The sequence below is a fragment of the Muntiacus reevesi genome, chromosome 3 (genome assembly GCF_963930625.1).
Source record: "Muntiacus reevesi chromosome 3, mMunRee1.1, whole genome shotgun sequence".
Taxonomy (NCBI): domain Eukaryota; kingdom Metazoa; phylum Chordata; class Mammalia; order Artiodactyla; family Cervidae; genus Muntiacus; species Muntiacus reevesi.
The window spans coordinates 139,809,139-139,829,137 of NC_089251.1; the positions used below are offsets into that span (position 1 = coordinate 139,809,139).

General features: G+C 41.7%; 1 protein-coding gene across 3 annotated transcripts in view; it reads left to right on the forward strand.

Moving 5' to 3' along the window:
• Positions 1 to 19,999, forward strand: part of PLEKHM3 (pleckstrin homology domain containing M3) — a 203,398-nt gene that overhangs the window by 80,486 nt on the left and 102,913 nt on the right. For all 3 annotated transcript variants that reach the window (XM_065930700.1, XM_065930699.1, XM_065930701.1), the window contains one exon: positions 10,133 to 10,326. In XM_065930700.1, coding sequence (XP_065786772.1) covers positions 10,133 to 10,326 — 194 coding nt within the window. The remainder of the gene's footprint in view (positions 1 to 10,132; positions 10,327 to 19,999) is intronic.

Sequence of the window (19,999 nt, forward strand, 5' to 3'; positions counted from 1 at the left end):
TTGCTTTCATTGTAACGGTATCGCCCCAGAGCAACGTGGGCGGATATGGAACGTGTAGCCGCTACCTACCTATCATCTTTGAAGTCTAAAGTGAAACTGACCACTGTGACTGGTCAGTTGGCTTGGATCCTTTCCTGCATCCTGTTGTGTTCAGTAATCATCCACATGTCTTTAATCTGCCTCCTCCCTGAGGAGTCCTTCTCAGCATATACCTCCTACTTCAAGGAGAAACTGAAGCTAGGAGATTTGAATACGAATACCTGCAAGTCTGCCTACATCTGTATCTGTCCTTACTGCCCCCCCTCCTGGGCTGGGAAGAAGAAGAGGCCTTTCCCTCATTTAGAGATCGTCCTTCCACATATGCTCCAGGTACTTTTACCCATCTCAGGAATCCCTGCTCTTTGTTCCAGAGCTGATAGAAGAATGTCCTCCTTGATGAAACCTCTGATGCTTCCTGCTTTCTCCATCTGTACTTTATGTTAGTTCCCCCCATGGGCTTCCCTGGTGGCTCAGAGGTAAAGAATCCGCCTGCAATGCAGGAGATGCAGGTTTGATCCCTGGGTTGGGAAGATCCTCTGGAGGAAGAAATGGCAACCCACTCTAGTATTCTGTCCTGGAGAATTCCATGGACAGAGGAGCCTGGCGGGCTACAGTCCATGTTGTTGCAAAGAGTTGGACACAACTTCGCAACTAAATAAGAATTTCTCCCTATGCCACCACCACGCATGTGTGGATCTCTGGAATTGCACTTATTTAGGGGTTAATAGCAGGAACTTTTGTTCAACAGGCCTTTATCAAAATCCTCTCTCTACCTCTAATTAGGTGCTTAACGGGTTGAGGCAAATAACTTGAACTTTCCTGAGCTTCCATTTCCTAATCTGTAGAATGAACTCAGACTACCTGGCTTCAAGTCTCAGCTTTGTCACTTAGTAGCTATCTAATTGGATTTCCCTGGTGGCTCAGATGGTAAAGAATTAGCCTGCAATGCGAGAGACCTGGATTTGATCCATCCCTGGGTCAAGAAAATCCTCTGGAGGTAGGCATGTCAACCCACTCCAGTATTCTTGTATGGAGAATCCCCATGGATAGAGTAACCTGGCAGGTTACAGTCCATGGGTAGCAATGAGTTGGACACACCACTGAGTGATTAAGCACACACACACAATAGTAGGAATAGCCCCTACTTCTTAAGGTTGCTATTTGCTTAAATGAATAATTCACAGAAAACATCTAGTGCAGTGTCTAGAATGTAAATAAGTGCTCAATTAATGCCAGCTTTTACAATAATTGAATATAAGATAACTCTAAATCTCTTTACCTGACATAAAGACATTTATGATCTCTAGTCCCAGCCTTTCTAGCCCTTCCATCCACTGCCTCCCACCCCTGAGTCTCTTAAGGAAGAGCACCCTCCTTCCCATCACCCAGTCCTGCCAGGCTGTTTCACACCTCTTGTCTCCCTCTTGTCCTCATTCAAATCCTAAACCCAGCCTAAACCTTCTTTCCTCTCCTGATTCTTTCCTTCCCCTCTGTCACACAGAGTTGTCATTCTCTCCTCTGCATCTTGTACTTGACACTCTGAATATAGGCTATAAATATATTGGCCATGTGTGTAATAGATAAACATTTATTTCTAGGGCAAGAACACTAGTTGAGTTTTTGGTTTGAACAGTTTAATCTCCTTGGAGCAGGGCTTTGACAGCTGAGATGTGTGAGTGAGTGAGTGAGGCAGCCCCAGCCCCATGATCACTGAGGGCTTAGGCTGGTGGCACCTGCACTCAGAATATGTGCCTATCAATGGAGCTAAAGCAGAAAAGGTGGCGCTGAATGAGGAAAGTGAAAAACTCGGGCATGGTTTAAGAAGCCATGCAGTGGAGAAGGTCCAGGTCTGTTTGCAGTGATGGCTGAAGGGCCCTGAAACCATCGATCCAGCCATTGCTCAGGCTTATTATAATCTTATTATAAAGTAGATATTTTTGTGGTGGTGGTCCTTCAAGTGACAAGGTTTGATTTTGAGAGGACAGGTAAGTAATAAGGATATTAGGTACCACACTTCATCCAGGAAAGTGTCCTTTGTGAGACCGTTCCCTCCTAGGCGCTCAGCAGACAAGGGAAGATTTTTAAATCAAGAACAGAGCTGGTCAACTTTATCTGGATCATCTCTCACTGACATTAAGTAACTGTGTTCCATTTAGTCCAGTGTCTGTCTGTCTTTGCTCAAATGCTGGGATTTAACTTAATGTTCCTAATTGTGAGGATCAGTTCAAACCTATCAGTTTCCAAGACCAGACATCGTTCTGTTCGAGCAGCCTGCTCCCCCTAATTGGAAGTACGTGACTGGCTTGAATATCCATTTGAAAGAGTGAACAAATGGTTTTGCAGAGTGGAATGAAATCTGTCATCTTAAGCGCTTCCTTGTCTGCCCTGCAGAGTAATAATAATCCTAATTATTTTTAAAGCAGGATTTCATCTGTTTTCCAATGTACATCCTGCAGATTGAATTGAGCCTCAGGATTACCTAGCAGCTAAATTCTATCCTCCAATTCTACAGCCATTTTTCTAATGAAATTGTCTTTGGACAATAGTGTTTCCTCTTACCCTCCCCCCTTTCAAAAATATCAAGCATGACAAAGAGGTAGTAAGGAAATCAAACTTAACCTGAACTCTTCCTAAATTGTGCTTTTAAAAAATATTTTTGTTTCCTAGCCTGAACATGCACATTCCATTTAGTTAGGGGTTTTCCATGTTACACAAACCATTTCCTATCTCTTCATCTTAAGAGGCATTCAAGGCAAGCTCTGCTGACCTTGCAGAGCTGGAGAGTAGCTCGCTGATGGGAAAAGCCACTTGTTCAGAGTCACTGGGAGATTTTGAGAACAAATTGTAGTTAAACTTAAGATCTCTTGATTCCTCTTCCACTAGTCCAACAGCACCTATTTTAATAAGACCAAGAAGTGTTGATCTTCTTAAAACTTTGCTATGATTTTTCATAATAGAGGTGGGGGAAAATGCTAGAAGGAAACCTTATGCCAAAGCAATCAGTGGTTATTTTACTGTGATTATAGGTGGATTTTTTTCCTTCCCTAATCTTTTCTGTTCTGTGAAAGTCGCTCAGTCGTGTTCAACGCTTTGCAGCCCCATGGACTATACAGTTATGGAATTCTCCAGGCCAGAAAACTGGAGTTGGGAAGCTTTTCCCTTCTCCAGGGGATCTTCCCAACCCAGGGATTGAACCCAGGTCTCCCACATTGCAGGTGGATTCTTTACCAGCTGAGCCACCAGGGAAGTCCAAGAATACTGGAGCGGGTTGCCTATCTCTTCTCCATCGGATCTTCCCGACCCAGGAATCGAACAGTCTCCTGCATTGCAGGCGGATTCTTTACCAACTGAGCTATCAGGGAAGCCTTCTCCTACTCTTTAGTCTCCAAATTTTTAGTTATGTGATTACATTATTTTTACTATTTTATAAATTTTAACTGTCAAATAGCTCTGTAGACTCTATTTCCAATGTATTTCTGTAGAAAATTTGTACTAGAAATTACCTTTTTTTAGTACCTCAGAATTATCATAAATATGAGTGTTCTAAATCTTGTAACCAATAACTTCAGTGTGGTTTAGCATGGTATGGGAGGCTGTTCTTTCTGTAAGGAAATTGCCTTGTACTGCTATACGTTTATTCTTCTTTTTCTGAACATAATATACTTCCACATTTCGAGGTTCAAAAGTACAAAGGACACATACACATGGATAATCTCCTTCCCTTCTCTTCCTCATACCCATCTTGTTCTTCCCCACGGCAACCAAATCACTCCTTCCAGAGATATTTTACCTACATGTGTTTTACACAAAAAAGGCAATAGGCAATATAGTGTACATGCTGCTCTTAGAAAACATTCCATTTAGATCATAAAACTCTTCCTTGGACTTTTAAAAAATAGCCATTCCATATTCCATCATGAATTTAACACACCAATTTTCCAACTTCTTTTGATGAGCATTAAGGTTTTCTCAGTCTTTCTAATATGACAGTGATTCTATGAACAACTTTATACGTTATTTTGAATGTAAGTTCTTTGATTCATGAATGGGACTCTCTGTAGGTGACTTCCTAGATGTAGTACGTACACCTGTGAGTTTGATAGATGTTGCCAAATTGCTCTCCATCGGGTTGTATGCTATACTTTGACATCTCCTTGCAGGTGCCTCCTTCCCTTGGTACCAGGATGTCAGCTGTATCTCTGCTGTCACTGTGCTGCCTCTAGCTGTCCTTCTCCTTTCCTGCTTTATTAATTCTAAATATGTTGTGAACTTAGAAACAAATAATCAAACTGATAGAATTCTGTGGCTCAGAGCCCTGTAAAGGACTCATTCATCTGTTCAGCAAATGTTTACTGAATGCTTAGTGTACTCACCGTTCTAGGCGTTAGGACATATATTCTGCATCATGAATTTCAGGTGATATAAAAGACAGTAAATAAATGTACAAATAAGTGACTTCTAGATAAATGAAGTGTTATTGGACTTTAGTTTTGTTTTAGAGTTAAAGACAAATGGAAACCCACACACCAGTGTACTGCCTCCTTAAATTATAGGTTCATTTCCATTGGTAGCCCACTTGCTTTGTATTTGACTGGGGAAGAGAGAGGGACAAAACAGGAATTGGGATCTCCTCTTTTAAAGAGTGATGAACAGACAGTTGTTGGTGGAGTATCTAAAAAAGAACTGTGAATGTAATCAATGCTAACAAAGAGCAGTGTATCCCCACATCTGAGTTTTGGCTCAAGATCTACCTTGAGCTGACCATAGATAAGTCATTTAAGTTCTCTGGACTCAATTTTCTATTAAGTGCAGGTAATGGTAGAAAAAGAAGTCCCTTCCTCCAGATGATGAGGTGAACCTCGGCTGACTTTCATTTCTCACCACCCCCTACCCCTCACTACAGTCTTTATGACATTAACCAGCCACCCTGTCTGTAGCCAGATTGGTTGGAAAGTGGCTGGGTTCAGCAGGTTTTCTCTAGTACTCCATGTCCCAGAGTTTTAATATGCTAACACGCTACACTTTGAATCATCAAGAGAAGAATGTGACATGTGGCATGTTTTTTGTTGGACCTCAGAGGATCTTTTCTATATGACTGGTATTCTTGGGACACAGGTTAAGAAAAAACTGAACTAAATTATCTGTTGTTGTGCAGTTGCTCAGTCGTATCCGACTCTTTGCGACCCCATGGACTGCAGCACGCCAGTCTTCCCTGTCCTTCACCATCTCCCAGAGTTTGCTCAAACTCATGTCCATTGAGTCGGTGATGCCATCCAACCATCTTGTCCTCTGTCATCTGCTTCTCCTCCTGCCTTCAATCTTTCCCAGCCTCAGGGTCTTTTTTAATGAGTCAGGTATTCACATCAGGTGGCCAAAGTATTGGAGCTTCAGCATCAGTCCTTCAATGAATATTCAGGGTTAATTTCCTTTAAGATGGACTGGTTTGATCTCCTTGCTGTCCAAGGGACTTTCAAGAGTCTTCTCCAGCACTACAGTTTGAAAGCTTCAGTTCTTTGGCACTCAATCTATTTTATCTGTACCCATTCTTGTTATTCTAAGATTATGTTCTCATCTGTTTTACTCTGATCCATTTTCCTCCTTTAACAAAAACTAAATTCCTCACCACCACCACCACCACATCATTCTCTTCCTCTTCAAATTGCTATCATTGGTCACCACATTGCTTTTGCCCCATCACATTATTACCCAGGACTGTTTTTGTGGGGGAACATACCAGGACACCATTCCAGAACCTCTCAGAATTACAGAAACCTGAATGACATTTGAGAATTTTTATTTTCAGAGGTAGCTGTCACCAGCATAACAAAAGATGTATTATATTAAAATCTATACCAATGATGGTTCGCTTGTTAAAATCAAGTGACAAATATGCTTATTTATAAATACATACATGTATCTAGCAGATTTGTCATTACTGGTTTATAGATGATTATAACCTGAACTGTGCTGTTTTCTCCAACTCCACCTGAGTGTGAGATGGGGAAGAGATCTGCTTCTACCTGGCTCCCCTCCTCCTCACCTCTCCCGAATCATGTTAACTTCAGGTCTGTGAAGAGAAAAAGTGTTAGTCGCTCAGCCGTGTCTGACTTTTTGTGACCCCATGGACTGTAGCCCACCAGGTCTCCTCTATCCGAGGGATTTCCCAGGTGAAGAGAGGACCAGTTCACAAACTGCAACAAAACCACAGTCACAGGATGAAGTTCTTACAGCTTAAACTATTCTAAAGTTAAAATAGCTATGGAAAGAAACTGGTGTATTAATATTATTAATATTAACTAGTTAATATTAATAATACTAACATCATTAATAAATATTGTTTAGTAAGCTACTAACAGGCCAATAGGTTGGAAAAACAAACTGTCAACCCTGTAAAAATTGCTTCTAATCTAAGTGGAGTAGGATCATGGAAAAGAATGCCAACCTAAGCCATTCATTTTTTTTTTTTTTAAGTAAGGAATACTGGGCTTATCCTTTTGTACCTATGAGCTGAGTTTTCATATCAGAAACAGCACTCGGGTTTTTGATGTTTTTCATAATTTGGTAGGCAAGAAGTAGGACAGTAGCTCTTGGCTCTTAAGTAGAATATATTTAGTGTTCCCTTATAGCTCATGAAATGGTTCTATTAACGAGAAAGAAACTTTCTCTCACATAAACTTTGTCACTTAAGAATATCATTGTCACATGTCACTGAAAATTTATATGTACATGTGTTTTCTTTAAAAAATAAAAAAGTAGCCTACTAGAAAAAAAAAAAGAATATCATTGTCTTCCTTCCATAAGTAGCTATATATTTTTAGAAAACCTTTTAATTACAGTTGAGTTTGAAAGTAGAGTGCTCATACCAGCATAGAGGATGGTTTCGAACTTCGATCACTATATCCCCACCAATTTCCTATTTTGCAAAAATAGCATTTCATACGGAATTTTGAGTCCTCTCCCAAATTCCCTCACTGATGAAAGTGGTTGGTTCTCAAAAAATGAGCATGTGCTTTGCAGCCATAAACAGCTCAGCATGGCAGGGATTTATGTGTTCACACACTCAGGCAGCGGGGATCATAGTGTGCCTGTATTCTCCACACTAGCTGGTAACTTCGGGAAACAGGGCCTTAGACTGTCTTGAGACTAGCTCTGTTTTTGTTTCTAGTGATTTCAGTGTATGAATGCTGATGTCAGTAGCTGCCATCCCATTTGTCTCACTGCTTTTACTGTCTCTGTAGAAGGCTGTTTTTTTCCCCCACTCGGGCTTAAGTACCACCTGAGGAGAGAAGCCTTTTAAGGCCTGGGAGACGGGCCAGTGCCCTTTGTCCTTCTGTTCACCTACTAAAAGGTAGCATTGTTAACCTAATTCAGCAGGGCCCTGGCTCAGTATAAACACTGCTCAATAGAGCCAGAAAGACTAATTGAATTGTACAATACATCATTCTTCAGCAACAGTTTCAAGTGGATTGTACTTCATTTTCCAAAACACCATCCGTTTTTTTCTCATTTAAAATTTTTAAATATAGCAAATATTTAACCATTATAAACAAAACATTTGAACCCGGTTCTGTCTTTCCCTGCTGAACGGTGAGCTGTGTGAGGGCAGCATCCTGCCCGTTGTGGTCTCCACTGAGTGGCCAGACACCTGCTCTGGTGTCTGCCATGGGTGTACCTGTGTCTCCAGACCTCAAAATGAGGCGTTATTTAGCCCCGTCAGCTGCTCTTTCCAGTCTGATTACATAGTGCAAGGTTTTGGCTGATTCTCAGTGCCGCTCCATGAGCACCATCTGCAGAGACTGTTATCTTCTCTGACTCTTTAACTCTGCAGGATCCCAGAGGACCACGAAACAGAACAGGCACCTCAAAAATAATTGCTTCTATAGGGAAAATTACTTTTATTAGAAAAAAAGCATTGATGCTTTTATTTTGCACCTCTATAATTACATATGAGCTTTATAATAAAGAATATAGCGATAGTAAATTTCATAAACACATGTTTTAATCAACATACAATAACCATACATTTAGTTATTGGGCTTCCCTAGTAACTCAGCTGGTAAAGAATCCATCTGCAATGCAGGAGACCCCAGTTTGATTCCTGGGTCAGGAAGACCCACTGGAGAAGGAATAGGCTACCCACTCCAGTATTCTTGGGCTTCCCTGGTGGCTCAGCTGGTAAAGAATCCACCTGCAATGCGGGAGACCTGGGTTTGATCCCTGGGTTGGGAAAATTCCTTGGAGAAGGGAAAGGCTACCCACTCCAGTATTCTGACCTGGAGAATTCCATGGACAGTCCATGGGGTTGCAAAGCGTCAGACACAACTGAGCGACTTTCACTTTCACTGAGTTAGCATATGTACAGATTGATCGAGGGCATGGTTGTATCTGCTTGTTGTCCCGTCCTTACCCACCTGGTGCATTTCTGTTTATCTTCCTAGACCTTGAGCCGGTGTCGCCTGCCTTGCCAGGCCTGCCCTGGTTCCTAGCCTCCTTCTCCCCAGCATGGTTGACGTCTCCCTCCTTCAAGCTCCCAGTGGACCTCATCCATGTTCCTCTGTGGTGGATGACTGGCTGTGTGCTATGTGTATATTTTTGTTTTAATTATTGGTCTGTTATACTCAACAGTGAATCCCAGGAGGTTAGGGAGCATATCCTGTTTATGATTCATCAATACTCTTCTAGAGTGGGAACAGTGGATTTTCAGTTTTGTTAACGAGCAAAGTTGTTTGTTCTGTTTATGCTGAATTCCAGTCTTACTCCCATTACTAAAGAGGTTCCAGTGGAAGCTTTGTGGAGAGGTTCATGTCCTTGTATCAGTGAATTGGTATGTAAAGATTCCCCCAAACCACCCTTGGGTCATGCATTAGTTAAGCTGTAGCTCAGGTGCATTTTGTTTTTCTATTTATCTCTACTGACAAGTGACATTTTAAAATCGGCTTTCATACTCCTGCTGTTTACTGCCAGAAGTGGTTATAGAGTTGGCTGCATCTATTGGATAGAGTCAGCCCAAGTCCGTGAGCGTGTGCTAAGTCGCTTCAGTCGTGTCCAGCTCTGCAATTCCATGGGCTGTAGCCCGCCAGGCTCCTCTGTCCGTGGGATTCTCCAGGTGAGAATACTGGAGTGGGTTGCCATGCCCTCCTCCAGGGGCTCTTCCCCACCCAGGGAGTGAGCACCGGTCTCCTGTGTCTCCTGCATTGGCAGGTGGATTCTTTACCGCTAGTGCCACCTGGGAAGCCCCCAGCCCAATCTAGACCTGTACTGATAAAAGCAACTCTTTCCTGCTCACTAAAGTGTACGTTTGAGCTTGTTTTCTATGCACATTGTTCTGTATATAATATCCTTTTTTCCCCCTTTTTGGGAGATATTCTTTCAGTCCTTTCGATGTACATGGTTTACCTATCTTTTTAAAGTAACTACTTTATAAAAATACTATAGAATATATGTACATATATATGCACATGGTTTTAGTTTTTATTTATTTATTTATTTTTTTGGTTTTAGTTTTTAAAATCAGCCTTGCTGTTAAGATTATTAATGAATTATTTTTTTAAACCGTTTATTTTGAAATAATTATAGACTCACAGGAAGTTGTATAGATAATGTAATACAGAGGGGTCCTGAGTATCTTTCACCCACTTTGCCGCTGGGTGTATCTTAAATAACTGTAATACAATATATTTTTTAAAAAACAACAGGAAATGGACATTGGTATATTGAGTCTGTATAGTTCTGTGTCATTTTATCATATATGTGAAAGTGTTAGTCACCCAGTCATGTCCAACTCCTTGCAACCCCATGGGCTGTAGCCCACCAGGCTCCTCTGTCCATGGGATTCTCCAGGGAATCACACAATCAAAAACAGAGTTAATATATGCTGTAATTCCTTTCAATGCCCAGGTTGCTTTTACCAATTGAGTTTCTTGGAAGAGAGAAAGAAAAGCCACATTTTATACTTAGTTATACCAGGGGCTTTTTCATTTGGCTGCGTTCAGAAAATGATGTCATTTTGGTGTTTAGGCTGTGGTTCCCAGCTGGAGGAGGTGTGGAGGGCCGGGTGACGCGCCAGCGCTGATGGAGGACGCTTCTCTCGTAGGTGTCTAAGCAGGCCAAAGAGTTCCTGGAGTACGTGTACGAGGAGCCGCTGATCGACATCCAGCAGCAGAACCCCATGCTGTACGGACACGCCGAGCCGCTGGCCGCCGTGGTGCGGCTGCGGCAGCGGCTGAAGTCCCTGCGAGCCTATTTGTTCAGCTGCCGGGCGGCGGTGGCCGAGGATCTGCGCCGCAGGTAAGAGTCATAAATGTCAGACAGCTCCGGTTTGTTTTTCTTGCCTGCCCGGGGAGGGTGGTTAGATGATCTCCGAGGGCCTTTACAACGCGGAGTAGCTGGAATTCTGCGGTTCTCCCTCAGGGCTCATCTCTGACTTTTTCCTCTGAGGGCCTCTGTCTGGTTGAGCCAAGCACAATGAAAATAATATCTCAGCGGAACTGAAGGCTTTTAACCCATGCATCGAGTTCCCACGACGGTGAAGACCTCTCTTTACCTATAGGTTAACTTGAGATAATATTCATGAAGTGTCTTCATTGACTGTAGTGTCTTATAGTTTCTCCAATTTCAGTTCCTATTATCGTCAGTGAAAATAAGCATGTTTGAAATATTTCATAGCTCAAGAACATTTTTTTTCAATGAGAAATTAGTAAGTGGTTATTCAAATCTTATTTTACAGACAGAAACAGACTTGGTAAATGATACAGGCCGTAGAGCTGAAATTAAAATACATTAAAAAAAGAAAAACAACCCACCATAAAAAGACTCAGGATTCTGCCTTTTCATGTTATCATTGGCATAGGCTGCTTTTCCATAGGTTGGTTATGTCCAAGTTTATGGAACACACAAGTCCATACTCAAACTTTATGATTCTTAACATAAAATTGAAGTTAAAAAATGTGTCTGCTCTCATCAAATTCCTTTTTTACAGTTAGGTTTTATTGGCATTTAAATTCTCACCCTTGGTAGACACAAACTAGCTTATACTTGAAATAATTGTTGTTGGTGTTCATAAGTACCTAAACATATCTTTAAAAAAATTTTTTAATGGCAACTTCAAGGCATACATTAGTCATGGTTTTTGGAGGCAAGCATATGTGAATAAGAAGCTTCAGAAAGTGATCATTTGCTATTTGAAATCTAATTAATATCCAAAGAACTCCAGGCCTCTGAAGAAGATATTTTGAGAAGAATTAAATGTAGATAGTAAAGGATATGTAATATCTAGACAAGCTCTCATAAAAATAATAATGAAAAGGCAGCTGCCGTGGACGAAAAACTTTGCAGCGGTAGTCATTCTTTTACCTAGTTGTTTTTCAGAAAACACTAGAAAGTAGTCAAGATTTACTCTTGTACAGTCTAGGCAAATCTTAATTTTAAAAGATCAGGGCTTTGCCTAAAAGGCAATAAAATTATGTGTTTCCAGCAAACCTACCAACCAAACTAGATACAAGATTTTTGACATTCAAAGTATGTTTGTTTTATTACTGTCAGTACCTTTTGGCCTTGCTCAGAGCTGGTTTTTCTTTGTGCTTTTATTTTTGAATAATGTTAAAATCTACACATGGAAATCATGTTGGATACCTTTATGATATAATGTTTTGCTTTGGTTAAATATGCCAAATCTGGGCATACATTTAGAAATTAACTAGGAGATCCTCTCTTCATATGGATGACTAAGCATACCTATGCTGTTCCAGCAGTTTGGTGGCTTACCACCATGTACTACTACGCCTTATGGCCAGACCACCAGGCAAGGAATGGAAGTTCTAGAGAGAAGGCAGTCCTGGGGCTGTGAGAGTGAAAATAGGAGTCTTTTTTTTCCCCTCTTCATTTCTCTTTCCTGGACTTGTTCATGACCATTATTTAGTGCAGTGCCTGGCAGATGGTGTGTGTTTAGTAAGTACTGAATGTATGGATGTAAGGAGGGATGGGTGATGGATGGATGTCTGTTACAGTGTCACTTTAGACCACTGAGCCATGGCTGGTAGCCCAATTCGGAGGAAGGAGTCATCTTCAGATTCTTCTTTTTCTTACTTCCCTGTCAATTAACACAGTGTTTGAACCTTCAGAAACCTTCAGAAATTGTTGTTGAATAAATGAACAGACCAAACCAGCCCCCAAAAGATTTGGTTGATTCTGTTTCTGGGATGGCTCTCCAATCTTTCCTTTGCTTTTTGCTTCCAGTGCACTCCCCTGGTTCAGTCTCAGGACCATTACCGTATCCTTCTAACTAGTCCGTCTCACTTGGATTTCTTTCCTCTCCAACTGAACCTTCACATCAGGCAAATTATTAAAGCGTAAATATGGAGTTAAAGATCTACCCCAGTCTAACCCAGTATTTTGTTCTACTCTCTCAAACACAAATAATTATTTAATTCTTCCCTCAGTACATTCTGTTGTGGGAATTAAATGGGTTTTTACAACTGAAGGGCTTACAGTAGTGCCTGTACACAGTAAATAATAAATACTATTATTATTAATACTGCTTTCTTACCCTAGATTGTTCTTGTCTCTAGCTTTAAAAATCTTTGTTAAAAGAGTCCACTTAAAAGCCGGCCCTGATGCTCTGTAACTGGAATCAGGCCCCTTCTCCTGCTCCTCACTGTGTCCGGAGAGGGGTGAGCAAGAGGAAGTGGGTTGGAGAGCTAGTCTGGCACAGGGCCTGTGGTTTCTGGGTATGCGGTGAATATTTATCTGTGCATTTGTTGCATAAAAATGGGTGGAGCAGGAGGCTCCCTAAGACTTCCTAAGAGCAAAGAATAAGACGATGATTCCTATACAGAGCCCTAGAAGAGGTGCTATAATTTTTTTTTGCTGTTGTCTTAGTTTCTATGTATTTATATCATCTCTGAGGTTACCAAGCTCTCCAACCTGGCACAGAAAAAAGTACACCAGTAGCAAGCAGTCCTCAGCTTTGGGAGGGGGGTGGTTTGGGGGGAGTTAAGAACTTTTCTGGATTTATTTTAAAATATGACTGTTTAGTGAAATATGTCTAAGGTTTTCTGGGATGTCCATACTTCTTACAGCTGGACCGTGCTTATTCATTCTGCCTTCTTCAGTGTCTATAAAAATAACCATTTAACAGAGGGGATTGCCTACCTCATGCTAAAATGCCTGTCACCAGAAGCCATCTCTTACCTGTCTTTCACTTTTATACGGAATCTGACTTTTTAAAAACAAAATCAGTCAGCAATACCTTCAGTGGCAATAAACTTGTTCAAAAGCAGGATACTGAAGCTTTCCTTTGCTTCACCGGGGGTACCACCTCTAGAGTGGGGTGGAGGGGGGAGTTTAGACCGTGAGAAGGACCTGCTGGGCACAACTAACCATATAGATCCTTGATAGAAATTAAAAGAGGGAGGAGTTGATGAACAGCAAGGGAACCAAAATAGAGCAAGGGAATCCAGTTCTTATCTAGTCGTAAAAGGCATTCTCTCCCTGCCTGGGTTTTACCTCCATATAAAAGTTGCCATTAATCTCCAGCAAGTAGGCCCAACATGCTGAAGACCTGTCAGCGCCGTATAAACAGAATAAAGCAAACTGTTAATATTGCTGTCGTGAGGAACCTGGAAACAGACTGATTAATCGTATGGGCGCTAGACCGCCAGGGAGTCAACTTTGGTCATTGCCTTATTAGGGAAGTCGCAGTTGGTTTTTAGGCCTGTCATTACAATGACCGTCCGGTTTTTATCCTCACTGTTTTTGTTATTGTTGTTAAACGAACGCCTTGTTCTTGAACCCGCACTGCAAATCTTGACTGGCAGGGGTGATTAGTTTAGAAAAAGTCAGTGTCTTCCACGAAGTCTAAAATGTTTACAGTGCTGACAATTCACGGCCTCTGAGGACTCCCAGATGGCGACCCTGCTGGATCAGTTCAAGGTCTAGTTAACTTTTCACGAGAAGAATTATTTACAGTGTCCACATGTGGAGGTGCGTGAAGTATTCTGTGGAAAATCTTGGCACTGTCAGGATACATCCGGATGAGCAGCCGTTAAGGACGTGTTCAGGAGAGCCCCCGGGAAAAGCTGGGAAGTGCCTCCGCCCTGCATGCTCCGCTGAACACAGGAACGGTGGGATCCAAGCGGAAATCAGAAGTCATAAATGGTCACCTCAGGGCCAGGTTTGCCCGCAGACATGTTTTATTTGGCCTTTCGGGGATGGCCCCACCAGGTTTTAAAGTTGCGAAATAGTAGCAAATGTCAGACGGACTCAATAGACATGAATTTGAGCAAACTCTGGGAGATAGTGAAGAACAGCGAAGGCTGGTGTGCTGCAGTCCGTGGGGTCGCAAAGAGTGGGACGTGACTTAGCGACGGAACAACAGCAGCAGAAGCGAAGATTTAAATAACTAGGCCTTTTCACGCTCACACAAAATAAAGCTCTCTGGCTTCTCTTAGGAAATCAGCAGCTCTGAGTACACAAGGCTTCCCTCATTCCTGGATGTAGCAATCAGCATTACGTATTAGACTCTCCACTTCGCCATAGTCTCTGCCCCTCCTATTATCTCCCCAAGCCCACTGACAATTGGTACATAATATGTTGCTGCCCTGCGCTTCTCGTCCCCAGCCCATTTCATTTATTTCTGATGGTGAGATAATCGTGATTTTATCAGTTAAAAAGTACTTTCCCATAAATATACTCTTTGGTCTTTACAGGAGCCCTTCAAATAGGTAAGACGTGGTATTTAGAAAAAATGGAAGGAACCATGACTCTAAGATGCTACGTGACTTGCCTGAGGGGACAGAGCTGGCAAGAAGCAGAGTTCACACTTGGAACCAGGCCTTCTGATGCTCAAATTGCTGCTGCTTTCCCAGGGGCATTTGCTGGTGGCGGTGATGTCCAGAAGTTTCTAGACTCTTCAGAGGAAGGAAGCCCTTTTATTTCTCCTGAAGACCTTCATTGAGGTTGTCTAGGAGAGTGTGAAGGCAGCAAGGTGGCAGACAGTAATGTCTATTGTATGGGAGGGTGCGATTGCCGTACTCACTGCCAGCTCTGGGCTTGGAAAGCAAGGCATGGCTATTGGCTTAGCGCTAATGAGCATATTTTCCTCCAGGTTTGTGTTTACCAGACCTTTCTGTTGCACAGACCTGTAAATGTAGAGGTGTCTGTAGGGTTATCTTATCCATGTCTAAAATAAATATTACGATCTCTTTCTCACCATCATTTCATAAAAGAACATAATCAAAAAGAAAAAAAAGGTGAACAGCAATCAAACAGCTTTTTAAAGTCAAATAGATTTAAAATTCAATCTACTATTCTTTTTTTGGTCTCATTTTGCCTTGGATTGCTGAAAAACATTGCCAGAGCAATACCAGTTGTTTAGACTAGGTTTTCAGAAATCCTGAATTAAGTCATATTTTCTCTTCAGAATGCTGAAGTGAAATTATCTAGTCCAAAGATATTACAGAAATCAGTTACAGATATTGCAGAAATCAAGATATTACAATCAATTGGTGGATGCCTGAGTGTTTCCCATTCTCTATCATTAACAGATGATTGGGGTTTTGGGAGCCTGGTGAATCCAAAGTTCCTATTATTATAAATATTTAAAACTAGTTTCTCTCCAACACTACTTGAGGCCAATAGGCAATATTATGCTGCCTTCCCAGTTACTTAGAGCACAGTTGTGATGGTTCTGGGGGAACAGGTAGTCCTACTTCTTTGTTAAGTTTAGTTCTTGGCTTAGACCATTCTAAACAATTTGACAGCTTAATTTAGGAATCTTTGCGAAAGAGTTAGTCGCTCAGTCATATCTGACTCTTTGCTACCCTGTGGGCTATGGCCCACCAGGTTCCTCTGTCCATGGAATTCTCCAGGCAAGAAGACTGGAGTGGGTAGCCATTCCCTTCTCCAGGGGATCTTCCCGACCCAGGGATTGAACCTGGGTCTTCAGCATTGCAGGCAGATTCTTTACTGTCTGAGCCACCAGGAATCTCTAGACAATACCAAATGTGATTCTTTTACCTTGAAAGTCACCTTTTGCTGTTTTCAGTCTCACATTTTATTTGAAATTGTATCCAGAATTAGTTCTCACTGAAATACCAACTTTATTGAACAGTGAGAAATTTCTATCATAGGAACCAGCACTTTTATTAATTTTGTCTAGCCTGCTGAGTGCCAGAAAAATATGAGTGAATATGTATGTGTGTCTATCCTATCAGACTGTCCTTGCCTCCTCTTCCTTCAAGCAAAATTTAGCAGCTTGCTCAGCTCTTAGAAACAGTCCCCAGAAATGTCTTTTAATGTGCCAAGTTTCCTCTCCCGCTCCTTACCCCCAGGGAAAGCTGTCTGTCTGTCACTGAGTTCACTAGACAGGAAGCTAAGTCCAAAGGTTGAAACATCCTTTGGGTGTCCACTAGCATCTCAAACTTAATATGGTCAAAACTGAGCTAGTAGCCCCGCCCCCGCTCCTGTTGCAAACTGCTCCTGCTTCAGGGCCCCCATCCGCCTTACTGGCACCTCCACCCATCCAGTTCAGGCCAAACACCTTTCTCAGTTCCGAATCCAACCTATCAGCAAATCCCATCAGCATCACCTTCAAAATAGATCCAGTCAAATTGAAATCGTCATAAAACCGTCACTTCCCCTGCTACCCCCTGGGTCCGAGCCACTGTCACTGTCCCCTGGATTTTCGTGGTAACTGGTCTCCCCCTTCAGTCTGTTCTTAACACTACAGTTAGAGTTAATGTGTACATTAGATGATGTCACCCCCGACTCAGACTATCTGATAGCTTCACCTCTCTTCACCCAAGGAAAAGCCGAGGACGAATATGGCTGGTTCCCCATCCCCTCTCTGCCCTCATCTCCCGATACGTGCCCCCTCCTCTTCTCTGTTCCAGCCAGACCAGCCTGTTCAGTCCTTGAGCACAGCACGCAGGCTCCCACATGAGTTTCTGTGCATGTTTTCCTCTTCCCCAAGTAATTGCAGAGCTGGCTTCCTTATCTCCCTTAGATCCATATGCAGTCATCTTGTTCATGAGGCATCCTGGACCACTGTATTTGAAATTGCACCCAGCGCCCTCCCTGACACACACACACTTCATCTTTTTAGCCTCTGCTTATTACCATGTAATGTAGTGTTTTATATTGTCTGTCTCCCTCTCTGGAGCCACACGTATGGCTGTGGAGGTCATGCTTTTCGCAGCCTGTATAGCCGTGCCCAGAGACCCTGTGCTCTCCATACTAGATGTAAGCTACGAAAGGTCATGGCTTTTTAATCTGTTTTATGTTCCTAGGCCCTGTTGTATCTCCAGAGCCTTGAACTATACTGTGTGTGTGTGACTGTGTGTGTTAGCCACCCAGTCATGTCTGGCTCTTTGCGACCCCATGAACTATAGCCTGCCAGGCTCCTCTGTCCATGGAATTTTCTAGGCAAGAATACTGGAGTGGGTTGTCATTTCCTACTCCAGGTGATCTTCCCAGCCCAGGGATTGAACCCAAGTCTCCTGCTTGGCAGGTGGATTCTTTACCACTGAGCCAAGGCTTCCCAGGCGAAAACACTGCCTGCCAATGCAGAGACGCCAGAGACTTGGGTTCAACCCCCAGGTCAGGAAAATCCCTTGGGGAAGGAAATGACTACCCACTCCAGTATTCTTGTTTAAAAAATTCCATGAATGGAGGAGTCTAGTGGGCTAGAGTCCATGGGGTCGTAAAGAGTTGGACATGACTTAGCGACTAAAGCCACCACCGACCACCACTGTACATACTACTTTTAACCCAGTCATTTTGCTTAGTATATTGTGAACATCTTTTTATGCCAGTAAATATTTGTCTAAAGCATCATGAATCTCTGAGTGAAAATGGTGTTTTGATGCGTGAGCATTCTGATGCATCCTCGATCTTAGAAGTATATGAGGATATTATTCAGTGTGCCCAACAAAAGATTACATGAGCTGAGAGAGATCATTTCATAGCAACAGCTCCTCATCTCTCTACCTCCCAGTAAATCAGACATATTAGGTAGCGGGATTATCTGTTACAGAGAGAAAAGATTGCATGCTCTTGTGATTTGAATACACTTAATGTCTCCTCTGGCAGCCTCGTTCTTAAAACACAGTCTACACAGATTTGACTTACTATGTCTCTGAACTGCAAATGAGGAGTGTCTATAGCCAAAATCTAAGATCCAAATGTACAACCGATCATTAGCAAAAATCTGGTTAATACTGAATTTTAGAAGGTTGAGCACATTTTAGCCGCAACATTATCACTAAATTAGTCTCATTAAAGATCAGAGATTATTAGCACTTCAAATTTATAGATAACACATTCTTTAAGCCCAGTAAATGAACACAGCTGTTTATGTTCTCTGTAAGATTTAATATTGCCTAGACTTTGTGACTAGTTTTTAAGTTAGCTAGTTAAAAGTGTCTTTGGGGCTTTCCTCTCAACAGATTAGCTATGTGAATCTATCGAGACTCAAAACCTACTAAAACACAAAATGTTATTTTGGTAGTTTTTGAAAGCAGCCATTTTCAGTTTCCTTCAAGAATTTCTTTTCTGTTGAATGACTCGAAGAACCAAAGTTTTCAAGTCAGCTAAGCGCCTCATCTCCTGAGCCCCTCCCCTCCCCTCGTTTTGCCCCAGAGATCTCATTCAGCAAATCATATACATATATGCTAGTATCAGTACTCTAAAAAGGAGCTACAGACTGTCTGCAAAGCCATCATTCAAAACTAAAACATTAATAAGCTTTGAGAAAGGAGCTCTAGCAAGTTATATATTAATTTTACTACAGTGTACACAGAACTTTTTTTTAACGAGAAATCCATAGCAAGTTAAAAAGTGATTTTATCTTATTCTGAGATTAAATGAAATCTGTAGATCATCAACAATCATATTCCAAGACATGACAAAAAAATAAAACTCATGGCAGAAAAAGTGTTATATTCTTGGAATTGTGGCATACCATAGGAATTTGAGCTAGGATCTATAATGTGATATAATCTATCACTTTTATAATCAGACCCCAGAATAATAACAACTCAAATTACTTCCCAAGTATGTCTACTCCAGGCTTTAGATCGAAGAAACTTAGGCACAGTTTCTGAATGAACATGTAAAAGAGACCCTTTTTTCCTATACCTGTCTGCCAAGATATAATATCTGATGCAATCTTGCTACTTTTTCAACCAATGAGATTAGCAAAATGAAATATCTAGAGAAATGATTGAAGCTTGTTTCTCCCACATGGATGGGCATCGCAATATCTGCCTTTGATTTAAAATTGTTCTTCCATTAGCTGGGAGCATGGCTGGACGTAAGAGTCCTGTCCATATCCAGTCTAATGTAACTATTTCGGGAAACATTTGTAGCTCATATCAAGAACACCAAATTGCATCTCCCTGGGGATATTTCACCGTGCTTTTTGCTGATTTCAGTGTGGGTATGTGTGCCCTCCAAAGGAAAAATGCTGCAACCCTCTCCATTCCGTACAAATTACCTGACCTGGAGCACCGACTCTTGGAAAACACAGTAATACTTTAGGAATGAGTGGTTTTCCTTTCTAAATTACTCCTTATGCACTTCTACACATAATCTCTCTTTAGATCCCTACGGTTTAGAATCAAAATTGGAGATTTTCCCTTGGTGTTGTCTTTTTTATTTTGTGTATCTGTGTGTGTGTAAGAGAGAGAGAGTGATGGAGAGACAGAGATACATATGGAAGAAGGGAGGGAGATGAGTCTGTTTTTTAACTTATTTATTTTTAAAATATTTATTAATTTGACTGCTCTGGGTCTTAGTTGTGGCATGGGGCATCTCCTTCCTTGACTAGGGCTCAAGCCCAGGCCCTTCTATTGGGAGAGTGGAATCTTAGCTATTGGACCACCAGGGAAGTTCTAACTGATTTATTTTTAACTGGAGGATAATTGTCTTACATGATCGTGTTGGTTTCTGCCATGAATCAGCC